Source organism: Bos grunniens, chromosome 14 (assembly GCF_055505025.1).
Source record: "Bos grunniens cultivar Pamir isolate PY7600 chromosome 14, Bosgru_T2T1.0, whole genome shotgun sequence".
In the NCBI taxonomy this organism is placed as follows: Eukaryota; Metazoa; Chordata; class Mammalia; order Artiodactyla; family Bovidae; genus Bos; species Bos grunniens.
The window spans coordinates 30,758,077-30,774,042 of NC_141178.1; the positions used below are offsets into that span (position 1 = coordinate 30,758,077).

The window sequence follows — 15,966 nt, forward strand, 5'->3', positions numbered from 1 at the left end:
CTAGTTAGTCCCTTGATGCTAGAATAAAAGAGTTAAAGCCATTTTGAGTTTATTTTTGTGTATGGTGTTAGAAAGTGGTCTAGTTTCATTCTTTTACAAGTGGTTGACCAGTTTTCCCAGCACCATTTGTTAAAGAGATTGTCTTTAATCCACTGTATATTCTTGCTTCCTTTGTCAAAGATAAGGTGTCCATATGTGTGTGGATTTATCTCTGGGCTTTCTATTTTGTTCCATTGATCAATATTTCTGTCTTTGTGCCAGTACCATACTGTCTTGATAACTGTGGCTTTGTAATAGAGCCTGAAGTCAGGTAGGTTGATTCCTCCAGTTCCATTCTTCTTTCTCAAGATAGCTTTGGCTATTCGAGGTTTTTTGTATTTCCATACAAATTGTGAAATTATTTGTTCTAGCTCTGTGAAGAATACCGTTGGTAGCTTGATAGGGATTGCATTGAATCTATAAATTGCTTTGGGTAGTATACTCATTTTCACTATATTGATTCTTCCAATCCATGAACATGGTATATTTCTCCATCTATTAGTGTCCTCTTTGATTTCTTTCACCAGTATTTTATAGTTTTCTATATATAGGTCTTTAGTTTCTTTAGGTAGATATATTCCTAAGTATTTTATTCTTTCCATTGCAATGGTGAATGGAATTGTTTCCTTAATTTCTCTTTCAGTTTTCTCATGATTAGTGTATAGGAATGCAAGGGATTTCTGTGTGTTGATTTTATATCCTGCAACTTTACTATAGTCATTGATTAGTTCTAGAAAGTTTCTAGTGGAGTCTTTAGGGTTTTCTATGTAGAGGATCATGTCATCTGCAAACAGTGAGAGTTTTACTTCTTCTTTTCCAATTTGGATTCCTTTTATTTCTTTTTCTGCTCTGATTGCTGTGGCCAAAACTTCCAAAACTATGTTGAATAGTAATGGTGAAAGTGGGCACCCTTGTCTTGTTCCTGACTTTAGAGGAAATGCTTTCAATTTTTCCCCATTGAGGATAATGTTTGCTGTGGGTTTGTCATATATAGCTTTTATTATGTTGAGGTATGTTCCTTCTATTCCTGCTTTCTGGAGAGTTTTTATAATAAATGGATGTTGAATTTTGTCAAAGGCTTTCTCTGCATCTATTGAGATAATCATATGGTTTTTATTTTTCAATTTGTTAATGTGGTGTATTACATTGATTGATTTGAGGATATTGAAGAATCCTTGCATCCCTGGGATAAAGCCCACTTGATCATGGTGTATGATCTTTTTAATGTGTTGTTGGATTCTGGTTGCTAGAATTTTATTAAGGATTTTTGCATCTATGTTCATCAGTGATATTGGCCTGTAGTTTTCTTTTTTTGTGGGATCTTTGTCAGGTTTTGGCATTAGGGTGATGGTGGCCTCATAGAATGAGTTTGGAAGTTTACCTTCCTCTGCAATTTTCTGGAAGAGTTTGAGTAGGATAGGTGTCAGCTCTTCTCTAAATTTTTGGTAGAATTCAGCTGTGAAGCCGTCTGGACCTGGGCTTCAAAATGCATTAAAGATCTCAACGTAAGACCAGAAACTATAAAACTCCTAGAGGAGAACATAGGCAAAACACTCTCTGGCATACATCACAGCAGGATCCTCTGTGACCCACCTCCCAGAATATTGGAAATAGAAGCAAAAATAAACAAATGGGACCTAATTAAACTTAAAAGCTTCTGCACAACAAAGGAAACTATTAGCAAGGTGAAAAGGCAGCCTTCAGAATGGGAGAAAATAATAGCAAATGAAGCAACTGACAAACAACTAATCTCAAAAATATACAAGCAACTCCTACAGCTCAACTCCAGAAAAATAAATGACCCAATCAAAAAATGGGCCAAAGAACTAAATAGACATTTCTCCAAAGAAGACATACAGATGGCTAAAAAACACATGAAAAGATGCTCAACATCACTCATTATCAGAGAAATGCAAATCAAAACCACTATGAGGTACCATTTCACGCCAGTCAGAATGGCTGCGATCCATAAGTCTACATGCAATAAATGCTGGAGAGGGTGTGCAGAAAAGGGAACTCTCTTACACTGTTGGTGGGAATGCAAATTAGGACAGCCACTATGGCGAACAGTGTGGAGATTCCTTAAAAAACTGGAAACAGAACTGCCTTATGATCCAGCAATCCCACTGCTGGGCATACACACTGAGGAAACCAGAAGGGAAAGAGACACGTGTACCCTAGTGTTCATTGCAGCACTGTTTATAATAGCCAGGACATGGAAGCAACCTAGATGCCCATCAGCAGATGAATGGATAAGAAAGTTGTGGTACATATACACAATGGAGTATTACTCAGCCAATAAAAAGAATACATTTGAATCAGTTCTAATGAGATGGATGAAACTGAAACCTATTATACAGAGTGAAGTAAGCCAGAAAGAAAAACACCAATACAGTATACTAACACATATATATGGAATTTAGAAAGATGGTAACAATAACCCTGTGTACGAGACAGCAAAAGAGACACTGATGTATAGATCAGTCTTATGGACTCTGTGGGAGAGGGAGAGGGTGGGGAGATTTGGGAGAATGGCATTGAAACATGTATAGTATCGTGTATGAAACGAGTCGCCAGTCCAGGTTCCATGCACGATACTGGATGCTTGGGGCTGGTGTACTGGGATGACCCAGAGGGAGGGTATGGGGAGGGAGGAGGGAGGAGGGTTCAGGATGGGGAACACAGGTATACCTGTGATGGATTCATTTCGATATTTGGCAAAACTAATACAATATTGTAAAGTTTAAAAATAAAATAAAATAAAGAGTTAAAGCCCTAAGTAAGTACACTGAGAAATATTCTTCAAGCACTCCAGTACAATATAAAATAAAAGACAATTTCTATTAAATGTCAATTAGACTAAATGCCTGATCTTATTCATAATCACTAGGCATTATGAGTACATCCATTAGAAATAACAACTATAATAGTCCTACATTCCAACATATTTTTGTATTGTACAAATATGGAACTTTTGCCTTTTATAGAAATAGATTTAATATTCTTTCTTTAATTCAGTGCTATCAAGGATGGTTTATACCTTCATTTTTGGATACATACAATTCACTGAGGATAATGATGATGGTTACAAAAGTTAGATTAACAAACATCCTGGAATATCACCATTAAAGTGACAGCAAAAAGTGTCATAACCTCACTCACATCTGTTAGGGGATGGCTATTAATAAAAAGGCAGAAAGTAACAAATGCTGGTGGAGAGTAGAGAAAAAGGAACTCTTGTACACTGAGAAGCCAAGAAATAACAAATGCTGGTTTGAGAGTGGAGGAAAAGGAAACCTGGTGCACTGTTTATTGGGGATATAAACCACTACAGACCTTATGAAATAGCATAGAGATTCCTTAAGAATTACAAACGGAACTACCATAAGATCCAGCAATCTCACTTCTGGCTACAGATATCAAAAGGAAATGAAACCATTATCTAAGAGTTATCTATAATCCCATTTTTACCGCAGCATTAATCACAATTACAGGGGTATGGAAACACCCTAAGTGTCTGTCAGTCTGTCAGTAGATGAATAGTTCAAGAGAATTTATACATGCACACACACTAAAATACAGTTCAGTCTTAAAAAAGATGGAAATCCTGTCATTTTCAGCAACATGGGTGAACCCGGAGGGCATTATGATAAATGGAATAAGTCAATATAGAAAGACAAATACTGCTTGGACTCATAGAAGGAATCCCCCCACCAAAAAAAAAAAAAAGAGAGAGAGAGAGCGTGAGACAGTCTTAATTCATAGAAACAAGAGAGCTACCAGGTATTGGAGAGTGGCAGAAATAGGTACAGGTTGGTAAAAGTTGACACATATTTAGTTATAAGATGAATAAGATCTGAAAGTCTAATGTGTAACATGGTAACTACAATTGATAACACTGAACTGTATAACTGAAATTTGATACAAGTAGAATTTAGAAGTTCTCATTGAAAAAAAAAAAGTAAGCTAAATACGTGAGTTGGTAGTACATATGTCAATTAATCTGATGGGAGAATCCTTTCACAAAGTATACATATATTAAATTATCTCATTGTATAATTTAAAATGTCTTATTTTTTTCATCAATTATACCTCAGTAAGTCTGAAGAAAATTTAAAAAAATAAAAAAGAAAGGAAAGTAGATAAAAATACTAGAAGAACACACACTTTTAAGAATTAAAATACAGGGACTTCTCTGGCAGTCCAGTGGTTAAGACTTTGTGCTTCCAATGCAACAGGTGTGGATTTGATCCCTGGTTGGGAAGCTAATACCCCATAAAGTGTAAGGTGGGGCCTAAGAAATACATAAAGTACTATGGAATAATGGGACTACATGTATGTTAGTTCAGTTAGGTAACTGAGTAGTGAATAATTGTGGGTTTTGCTTCATTTAAGGTCTTGGGTTTCAGAAATTTTATTAGCTAATTTTAAAGCATAATATATGTGAGAGTATTTGGAACAGTTCTTATTACAGATACAAAGAGATTTCTATATTAATATGTGTTTTTAGGAAAGATTTGAAGGTCAAGACCTCAGCACATACATCTTTGTACTCTTCTATGGATATTTCATTTACATATTTAGCACTCTAACAAGCTATGCTTAAAATAGTTGGCATTTGTAGGAAGAACTATATATTTACATACCTTTTCTATATTTTGTCTTAATTTGTTTTCTATAGTCACTTTTGAAATGCCTACCATAGTACAAATATTCTTGTTGAAGAAGGAAAAAATACCAACTAAAAGCATCTTTAGACAATTTGTTCCAATTGAATCCAACACAAAAATAAATACACAAAAACTTCAAATAAAGCCATGCTGCTGCTGCTGCTAAGTCGCTTCAGTTGTGTCCAACTCTGTGCGACCCCATAGACGGCAGCCCACCAGGCTCCCCCATCCCTGGGATTCTCCAGGCAAGAACACTGGAGTGGGATGCCATTTCCTTCTCCAATGCATGAAAGTGAAAAGTGAAAGTGAAGTCACTCAGTCTTGTCCGACTCTTCGTGACCCCATGGACTGCAGCCTACCAGGCTCCTCTGTCCATGGGATTTGCCAGGCAAGAGTACTGGAGTGGGGTGCCATTGCCTTCTCCGCAAATAAAGCCATAGTCATTGCTTAAACTGCAGTAAAATCATCAGTATTTTCACAAAACAAACTAAAGTAGAATAGTAAACTGCTTTCTTTTTTTTTTTTTTCTTCAGTAAAATCGTCAGTGTTCTCATAATGGAAAATGTGACTATAATCACACTGAAGAAATAATGAAGAATCATAAAAATAAATTATCTCTTCTATTTAACATTTTGTTGCTAGTAATCAAATGTCACAGAGATTATTTCGTACTGCAGCCTAAAGTAATTCTGAATCTCCAGGAGCATGCATTTATTTTTGCCCAATAGCAAGTTATTTGAATGACTGCACATCAAATTTTGTCCACATGAGACAATTGCTACTGTCAGTTTGATTGTTTTCCTGCATGTGGTATCAGTGAACACTGTTGAAACTCTGAAGCCAGAGACTAAATGTCCCCCTGCTGCCAAAATTTATATGTTGAAACCTAATATCCAATGTGAGGTTATATGAAGGTGGGGACATTGATAGGAGATTAGGTCATGAAGGTAAGCTCTCATAAATGCGATTGTGTCCTTATAAAGGAGGCTCCTGAGAGAACTCTGCCCCCATCTGCTGTATGTGGACACAGTAAAAAGATGGCCGTCTATGAACCAGAAAGTGGGTTGTCAGCAGACACAAAATCTGCTGCCACCATGACCTCTGACTTATAGCCTCCAGAACTGTGAGAAATATATTTGTTGTTATAAACCACTCAGTCTATGCTATATATATATATATATATATATATATATATAATTACAGCAGCCTGAATGCACTGATATACCAGGTAGTCCTCTACACAGTGTTCTACACCTCATGGTATGCCCTTGCTAACATCTGCAAAGACTTCCTCCTGCTGGCATGTTTCAGTTGATGTGTCTTCATGCACATTCAATTTTTCCTCTCCCATTATAATTCATGCAACATCTAACAATGTTAACACAAGCCTCTGTGTTAGGTATTTTGGAAAATCCACGATGAGTAATAGTCGCTGCATTCAAGGAACTTAAATGACTTTGAGCATGTATTGAGTGTGTGTGTGTGTGTGTGCATAATGGAGAAGGACAAGAAGGTGTTCCAAGTAGAAATAAAAGCAGTGAAAATATATTTTTTTCCTGCTTTTTACAAACTATAATATAAAATGTGGAGGATTTTTCTGCATGGTCAATTTTCTAAGTCCTTTTTATACTGTTACCATCCATTTCTAAAAATATCACCTTGTTGTTATATTCAGTATATTCCCTTCTTTCATTATCCTATGGTGTCAGTTAGTATTTAGATTTTCATTATTAAGAGCGGAAGGTACAAGAACAAATTTGGAAAGGTATAAGTTCCTGGTTGTAGAAAAGTTTGCTCAAGGAAAATATCTTATATAGTAGTCTGACAGCAGGGTGGCATTTTTAAAGAATAAATTGTTGACTAGTTAAAAAACATGTATCTTCAGCTAAGTAGCTTGCCAAAACATATAGGCCAGTGAGCTGAGAGCAATAATAATAACCTATGAGAAAAAAGAAAGCTACATTTTCTTAAAGCTGGTGTGAATATTATGCATTTAATATTATTAAAATAAAGAAAATATTAATTTAAAATATATCAGCACAAAATAGGGTATGTATGTGTGTGGACATGCATGTATATTTAAATTACACATATTTAAAATAAAAAGATGTCCCAGGGAAGAGTGCTGTTAGAACATACTACCAATATATCTGAGAATTAAATTTTACATTGTAAACAGATACAGCACACTCAAATTATTTTTAAGTTGCTGAATTGCAAAAATGATATGCTTTGTACTTCAGGGAAAGAAATCATAAAAATTATTTTTAAAAAATTTTTCATAATTCATTTTTAGAGGATTATTTTAGCTGTTGAACATGTTATGACTATATGGACTATATTTTTTATGGAATAGAATATCACAATCAATTTTAACTTTTAGAACCTAACTATTAAAAGAAAACTGGAAACAGAAGCATCATGTAATTCCAATGCTTAATTCAATTCCATGATGTAAATAAAATAGGATGGATTTTTCCTTTATCTGTTAAATATTTTAAAAACTGAGATATCAAGTGTTTATTAACCTAATCAGAACTTATAAACTTAAATATATAGACTGAAGTCATCCCCTTAAAAAATACTTTCAAATGTGATATTACATGGGTCTCTGTTAAATGAACACATTGTCCATGTTTTACTATGTTCCTGACTTTCAGCATATCTAAATTTTTAAGTAAATTTATTAGTTTTAATGCCAAAAGTTAAATCTCTAGCATGTGGATCACACTTAACAAAAATGCAAAATGGAATACATAGACGAGTAAATACATTGCTAAATAAAATGTTTAAATGGAGACTATTTTACCCATTAGAACAGCATTATTTCAAATAAATTATTTTCAATTAATTTTTTAAAAATAATTTGTTGACAATTTATCATGCCATATGCAATACTTTGAGTCTGAACAAGCTCCAGGAGATGGTGAAAGACAGGGAAGCCTGGTGTGCTGCAGTCCGTGGGGTCGCAAAGAGTCAGACATGACTGAATGACTGAACAATAAAAATTCAACACTATTTTGAAACTTGGGCAAGATAGACCCCTTCCCTGATCCTTTCCTCTGACCATTTCTGTAGCCCACCTCTTGCCCAGGGTTGTGCCTGTCCACACCCCCTGGGAGATCATAGACTAATTTCCAGCTGCAACATGGTAAGAACAGAAAATAATAGGAATTAGGACTAAATCTTTTAAACTTCTAGAGTAATTTAAAAGAATAATTTTGTCTGGTGAATTTCATAATAAAAAATTGGAAATGTATTTATATGTGTTTTTATTTTATTTTTCTAAATTTTTTTGTTTCATTTTGTAAAAGTATCAGTCCAAAACAAATTAAAAATAAAAGCAAATCTTTTATTTTACAGTTTGTTTAAAAAGTACTGTTCTACAACTCCCTGAAAACTAGTACCCCTGGAATTTCCTGCTTCCTGGACCCTCATAAGCCTTTTTCCAGGTCCATGTTCTCAGGGTCAGAACACATGACTGTATGTGCACTCTAGACCCAGGGGGCACCATTTGCAGGGAGGTGTGGGCAGTTAGAATGTATAGTCTGGGAAGTCTGTATGCATCGTGAAGGACAGAGCTGAGTTTGGGAATAGAGGGTGACCAGGTGCAAGCAGGGGCTGGGACCACTTCCTCATGCTTCCATGTTCCAAAAAGAAAATGTACAACTGTGCTCATTTCACAACTAGCAACATTATTCTCAAAATCCTTCAAGCTAGGCTTCAGAAGCACATAAACCCAGAACTTCCAGATATACAAGCTGGGTTTCAAAGAGGCAGAGGAAACAGAGATCAAGTTGCCAGCATTCGTTGGATCATAGAGAAAGCAAGGGAGCTCCAGAAAAACATCTACTTCTGCTTCATTGCCTACACTAAGTCTTTGACTGTGTGGATCACAAGAAACTGGAAAATTCTTAAAGAGATGGGAATACCAGACCACCTTACCTGCCTCCTGAGAAACCTGTGGGGTCAAAAGGCAAAAGTTAGAACTGGACATGGAATGACAGACTGGTTCAAAATTGGGAAAGAAGCATGACAAGGCTGTATATTGTCACCCTGCTTATTTAACTTGTATGCAGAGTACATCACGGGAAAATGCCAGGCTGGAATCAAGATTGCTGGGAGAAACAGCAACAACCTCAGATATGTAGATGATACCACTCTAATGGCAGAATGTGAAGAGGAACCTCTTAATGATGGTGAAAGAGAAGAGTGAAAATGCTGACTTGAAACTCAGCATTAAACAAACTAAAATTATAGTATCCAGTCCCATCACTTCATGGCCAATAGAAGGGGAAAAAGTAGAAGTAGTGACAGATTTTATTTCCTTGGGCTCAAAAATCACTATGGACAGTGACTGCAGCCATGAAATTAAAAGACATTTGCTCCTTGGAAAAAAAGCTATGACAAACCTAGACAGCATATTAAAAAGCAGAGACATCACTTTGCAGACAAAGATCCATACAGTGAAAGTGATGGTTTTTCCAACAGTCATGTATGGATATGAGAGTTGGGCCATAAAGAAGACAGGGTGCTGAAAAATCGATGCTTTTGAATTGTGGTGCTGGAGAAGACCACAGTCCTTTGGACTTCAGGGAGATCAAACCAGTCAATCCCTAAGGAAATGAACAATGAATATTTATTGGAAGGACTGATGCTGAAGTTGAAGCTTCAGTACTTTGGCCAACTGATGCGAAATGCCCATTCATTGGAAAAGACTCAGATATTGGAAAAGATTGAAGGCAAAAGGAGAAGAGGGCAGCAAAGGATGATATGGTTAGACAGCATCACTGACTCAATGGACATAAATCTGAGTAAACTTCAGGAGATAACGGAAGTCAGAGGAGCTTGGCATGCTGCAATCCAGGGTGTTGCCAACAGTCGGATACAACTTAGCAACTGAAAAACAAAGGCAACAGTTTGAGTGGATACAATTCTATTAGGTTCTCTTATCACAGAGTCTTGAAGTTCAAAGGAATTTTGATCTAATTTCAATTTTGTAAAATCTCTGTTAGCTACTCAAACGACTTTTATCTGAACACTTTTAGGAGTTAGTTGGGGCCTCTTAGGTGGCTCAGCAGTAAAGAATCCATATGTCAAAGCAGGAGATGCAAATTCGGTCCCTGAGTCAGGAAGATCCCCTGGAGGAGGAAAGGGCAACTGACTCAAATATTCTCTCTTGGAGAATTCCATGGACAGAGGATCCTGGCAGGATATAGTCCATGAGGTTACAAAGAGTCAGACACGACTGAGCACATATGTACACAGGAGGTAGGTGCTATCTAAGTTCTGCTGCAGTCATCTTTACCCAAGGAAAAAAGAGTTATATTTTCAGAAATATGTAATTTTGCTCTGAGGAAGAAAAACATGTTTAAGAAACATATCTGTGGTTACAGACAAATATAAAAATAATCACACAGACTTTTCAAAATTAAGATAATTTCTCAGAGTGAAAGAATTATAAGTGAAGAAGTAGAACTCCTATGCAAACTAGGGACAATATGATAACAGGAACATGAGAAGAGGGAAAATGTAACTTTTTCTTCATTCATTCTGCCAGTAGCAGATAGTCTGTAAGATACAACTAATTCCACTTGAATTCACAGGGGTTATAAAACTTCTTCTCATCAACATATTTGTTCTTTATCTGGTCTTACGTTGTGTAGCTAACTTTTGGATCACTCTAAAAATCAATTATGAACCTATTTTTTTAATTATATTTCTGATCTGCTACTTGGTCTGATTCATACAACACAGGGATTTTAAAATTATTTAAAATATATTCATGTTATCTTCCAAAATAAAAGGAAATAGAGACAACATCTACACTTCATAAGAATTAAAAAAAACCCAGCAAATCCACTAACAAAATACTTAGAAGATTTTCTTTGAAGTAATTAAGGTCAAATGAGCATGGGCTCAAAATTCTCAAACAAAGAAGGAATGCAGAAAATTATGGACTGTGACATGTTTACAAAGAAGTTCTTTCAATTAACAGAGTCCTTATTCTTTTAGAAAATGTATGGCTTATTTAAAATATTAAGGGTTTTCCTCTTAGTATCTAAAATTATAGTTAAGACCATTGCCCTTTATTGTTTTGAGATTTACAAAAACATTATATATATGTGTGTATATATATATATACATATATATAATTTTGAGGTCTAATCTAAAAATGTGTGGTTGTGTGTGCATGTGTGTGCACTCATCTCATAGTCTTCTGGTTATTTAAATGTAATATATTATCTTTCTGTCTCTTAGGTCTCCCTCACTCTAAGGGACTAATTTAGATGTACCTATCAGAAAAACACCTACATATATAAAGCAGATGTTAACAGACACAGTGGGAGGGGTTCAGAAATTTATGTTTTATAGAGTGCATCAAGTAATTGTGATTTGCAAAAGACCCCATTTTTGAGAAACACCACATTGATAAAGCCTGAACTGCAAATCAACAGCTATGAAAGGGATACTGAGAGAAAGCATATCATAACCTTTTGAGATTTATCACATGAAAACAATACACTAGCCCTGAAAATTTTTTCTTGCCCCTATCCGAGATAGATTATTGGAATGGATAGCCAAGGATTAGGTGACAGACAAGTTCCTAAAACACAGAGTGAAAAAATACAGTATATACTATTTCCATGACTGCAGGCCATGAAATCAGAAGATGCTGTGCTTCATGAAAGGAAAGCTATGACAAACTTAGCAGCATTTTAAAAATCAAAGATTTCACTTTGCTGACAAAGATCCATATAGTCAAAGCTATGATCTTTCCAGTAATCTGTACGGATGTTAGAGTTGGACCATAAAAAGGCTGAGTGCAGAAGAATTGATGCTTTAGAATTGTGGTGCTGGAGAAGACTCTTGGGAGTCCCTTTGACTGCAGGGAGATCAAATCAGTAAATTCTAAAGGAAATCAACCCTGAATATTCATTGGAAGGATTGATGCTAAAGCTGAAGCTCCAATACTTTGGCCACATGATGTGAACAGCTGACTCATTAGAAAAGACCCTGATGCTGGGAAAGACTGAAGGCAAAAGGAGGAGGGGAGCAGAAAATGAGATGGTTGGATAGCATCACTGATTCAACTGACATGAACTTGGGCAAACTCCAGGAGATGGTTGAGGGACAGGCAGGCTTGGTGTGCTGCAGCCCATGGAGTCACAAAGAGTTAAGACACAACTTAGCGACTGGACAATAAGTTCCTAACATTTCCCTTTACTTAATATAAGTTCATCCTTTTTTTTCTTTTTTCTTCACATTAAGAACCTTTGCAGTATATTAGCTCAACTCTGAGAGCTATTCACTGCTCTACTACTACTACTGCTACTACTACTACTTCATGTCAAACCACTGATTAACTTTCACAGATACTGATGATGACCAGGTATGATTAAGCCTCCAATAAACTGCAACACCCACCAGTTTTTAGTACTAATAGTACTCTCTCTGGGCAATTTCATAATTTTTTTCCCCCACTCTATTCTATTACTCTGTGAAGGTAAAAGTATTTTCCAAAATAAGGCCAATCAGCCTGTCTGTAATTTCACCCTAGGCCCCCTTCTGGAAATGGATTCTAAGTAACTATGTGTGGATCAAGTATATTAAGCCTTATTAAAAGGACTAATAAATATACTATATGCAGATTGATGATAATAAATAATATACTATGCTCTTTCTGTTGGAGGTAGTGAGAAGAATCAATGAAAAAAAAAAAAAAGGTAAAATTTCACAAGAAACTGATAGACTAAATCAAGAAAGAAACATTGAGAACTTACACTTGGAGCACTGTCCTTGGGTCTCCAACTTCACCCCCATCACCAATTGTCAAGGTATCATAGCCAATTTCCAGGTCAAATTCTTCAAAATTTATCTGGATAACCTACCAATGAACAGAAACAAGTATCTCAAATATATCTCATTACATATTAAAAGCAAACAAGAGAACAAAGGCAGAAAAACATTAAAATGCCCTGCAGACATATTATGTATCTATATGTCCATAGCTATCTATATAAGAATTTCATACTATGACAGGAAATCATATAAGAATACTTCTAATGTTCACTCATTATAAGTTTTATTTATAGTATCATATCTTCTGTAATAATTTATCAATGACATAACATAGTTTCTGTTTATAGAACATTCTTATCTGAGGAATTTGAATGTAAATCTAACTTGAGAAGGTTTTATAAAAAGCACATGTAGGTGGAGAGTGGTTTACTGTAAATAAAAATAAGCTAGCATGGAAAAGCATAGAGTATAAAATTGCCACTAGATAGTAAAGCTTAAAAAATGTTAGAACTAAATTTGAACCTAGATCACTAAATTTAAAGGCATCAGGATTATTTTTGTGTATTCTTTGGTAATAGAATCCCTCATTTATATTATATTTTGCCAGCAAAATTGGGAGCACAAATCTTTGGGAGACATATTATATCATGATAAGCAATTTAATATTAGTTCTTATCCAAATATAATCCTGTACTTTTTTATTGTTTATATATTTATGTAAAAGTTCATATTTAATTAAATTGCAATTCTTAAATTCAAAACCCAATATAACATTTTAGAGAATAATTTAATTAAGAATCTGTACAGAAGAAATTACATAAATATTGTCCTATAAATAACTATGCTTAGAGCAAAAAGTAATTTATAATAAAGTTTCAGAAGAGTTGAGGCTACAATAGTACTAGAGAAAAATGAAAAATGCCTTAATTTTTTAAATTATTTAAATTATGACAGATTCCATATCCTATTTTTACCTTTTTAACAAAAACCCCAACTTTTTATTTTGTCTATTTCTTGATGTTTTAAAATTATTTTTATTAGCATTAATTAAAACACATGTATACACATAGCAGATGCATGTTGATGTTTGGCAAAACCAATACAATATTGTAAAGTTAAAAAAATAAAAATAAAAAAAAATAAAAGACACTTGCTCCTTGGAAGAAAAGCTATGAAAAATAATAATAATAATAATTAAAACATCTGTTTTGGTCATGTTTAATACAGAATATATAAAACACAATTTTAAATGGCTATGATTTAAAAGGAAAGGTTTGCCTATTCTACATTGAGTTAAATATAAGTACTCTCAATTAATAATTTTCTATTAATAGAGATTTAGTTGTTCCCATTGCTTTTGCTATAATAAGCAACATGGTTATTTTCTGGCTCAAATCTACAAGTATATCTCTACATTAAGTGTGTACTTATGAGTATAATTTCTGAGTAATAAAACTCAAAATTAAATTTCAAAATATCATGCCATGTGGTTTGAAAACTATCTTATCACTTTAAATGTCCACAACTTGTGTACATTATATTCCATTAGTTCTACAAATCTAGAGGGTATAAAAAGTGAAGTTTTTTTTGCATTTTCTTCATTAGTAATCAAATTATCTTTTTATGTTTGCCATTTATTTTTTTTTTTCAGGTTTTCTGAACCATCAGTACTGTCTTTTTCTGAAAGTTTTCCATCATACAAAACCAAAACCTGTTACCATTAACCAATAACTCCCCGTTTTCCCTTTTCCCCCTTATCCTGGTAACTTCCAATATGCTTTTTAACCCTACAAATTTGCATATTCCAGATATTTTATGTAAGTGGAATAATACAATATTTGCCCTTTTGTGTCTGATTCACTTCACTAAGCAAAGTCTTCAAGGTTCATCTGCATTGCAGAGTGTGTATCAGAACTTCATTCCTTTTATGGTTGAATAACAGTCCATTTGTTTGTTGTTCAGTCATTCAATTGTGTCTGACTCTTTGTGAACCCATATACTGCAGCATGCCAGGCTTCCCTGTCTTTCACCATCTCCTGGAACTTGCTCAAACTCATGTCCATTGAGTCAGTGATGCCATCCAACCATCTTGTCCCTGTCATCCCCTTCTCCCCCTGCCTCCAGTCTTTCCCAGCATCAGGATCTTTTCTAATGAGTCAGATCTTCACATCAGGTGGCCAAAGTGTTGGAGCTTCAGCTTCATCATCAGTCCTTTCAATGAATATTTCAGATTGATTTCCTTTAGGATTGACTCGTTCATACTCCTGCAGTCCAAGGGACTTGCATGTGAAAGTGAAAGTCGCTCAGTCGTGTCCAACTTTTTGCAACCCCATGGACTGTACAGTCCTGGAATTCCCAGGCCAGAAAACTGGAGTGGGTAGCCTTTCCCTTCTCCAGGGGATCTTCCCAACCCACAGATCAAACTCAGGTCTCCTGCATTGCAGGCAGATTCTTTACCAGCTGAGCCACAAGGGAAGCCCGATACTACAGTTGAAAAACATCAGTTCTTCAGTGCTCAACCTTCTTTATGGTCCAACTCTCACATATATACATGACTACTGGAAAAACCATCGCTTTGACTATACAGACCTTTGCCAGCAAAGTAACATCTCTTCTTTTCATTACGCTGTCTAGGTTTGTCATAACTTTTCTTCCAAGGAGAAGCATCTTTTAATTTCATGGCTGCAGTCACTATCAGCAATGATTTTGAAACCCAAGAAAATAAAGACTGTCACTGTCACAAGAAATAAAGTCCATTGTACATTTATACCTAATTTGGTTTAACCATTATTCAATTGATGGGACACTTGGCGTGCTTCCATCTTTAACCTATGATGAGTATTGTTATTATGTAGAATGGTGTAAAAGTACCTATTTGAATCTCTGTTTTCAATTATTGTATATATGCCTAGGGGTGAAATTACTGAGTCATAAATTTAACATTTTGAAGAACTATCAAGCTGTTTTCCAGAACTTTTGAACATTCAAAATTTCTACCAGGAATTCACGAGGGTTCCAACTTCTCTATATACCTCACTGCTTTTTGTTTTGTTTTTATTATATCCATTCTTGTAGCTTACTGTGGATTTAATTTAATCTTTCTAATCAATGATGTTGAACATCTTTACATGTATTTATTAGCCATTTGTATGTTTTGGGTAACTATCTATTTGAGTCCTTTATCCTCTATAACTTATTTTTTTATCTTTTACCTCTTTTTAAATTAAGTCATTTGTTATATTGTTGCTGAATTGTAAGAGCTCTTTACATATTCTAGATATTAATTGCCTATATCAGCTATATTGTTTGCAAATATTTTCTCCCATTGTGTGAATTATCTTTCCATTCTTATGATAGTGTGCTTTGATGCCTCAAAAATTTTAATGTAATGAAGTCCACTTTATTTATTTTTTGTTGCTGTTGCTTGTGCTTTTGTGCCATATTTAAGAAGCCA

The 15,966-nt window shown here is 34.9% G+C and overlaps 1 protein-coding gene across 3 annotated transcripts in view; it reads right to left on the reverse strand.

The window, feature by feature from the left end:
- CSMD3 (CUB and Sushi multiple domains 3) overlaps window positions 1-15,966 on the reverse strand; it is a 1,478,779-nt gene that overhangs the window by 673,401 nt on the left and 789,412 nt on the right. For all 3 annotated transcript variants that reach the window (XM_086335396.1, XM_086335395.1, XM_086335397.1), the window contains one exon: window positions 12,494-12,597. In XM_086335396.1, the coding sequence (XP_086191522.1) occupies window positions 12,494-12,597 (104 nt within the window). The remainder of the gene's footprint in view (window positions 1-12,493; window positions 12,598-15,966) is intronic.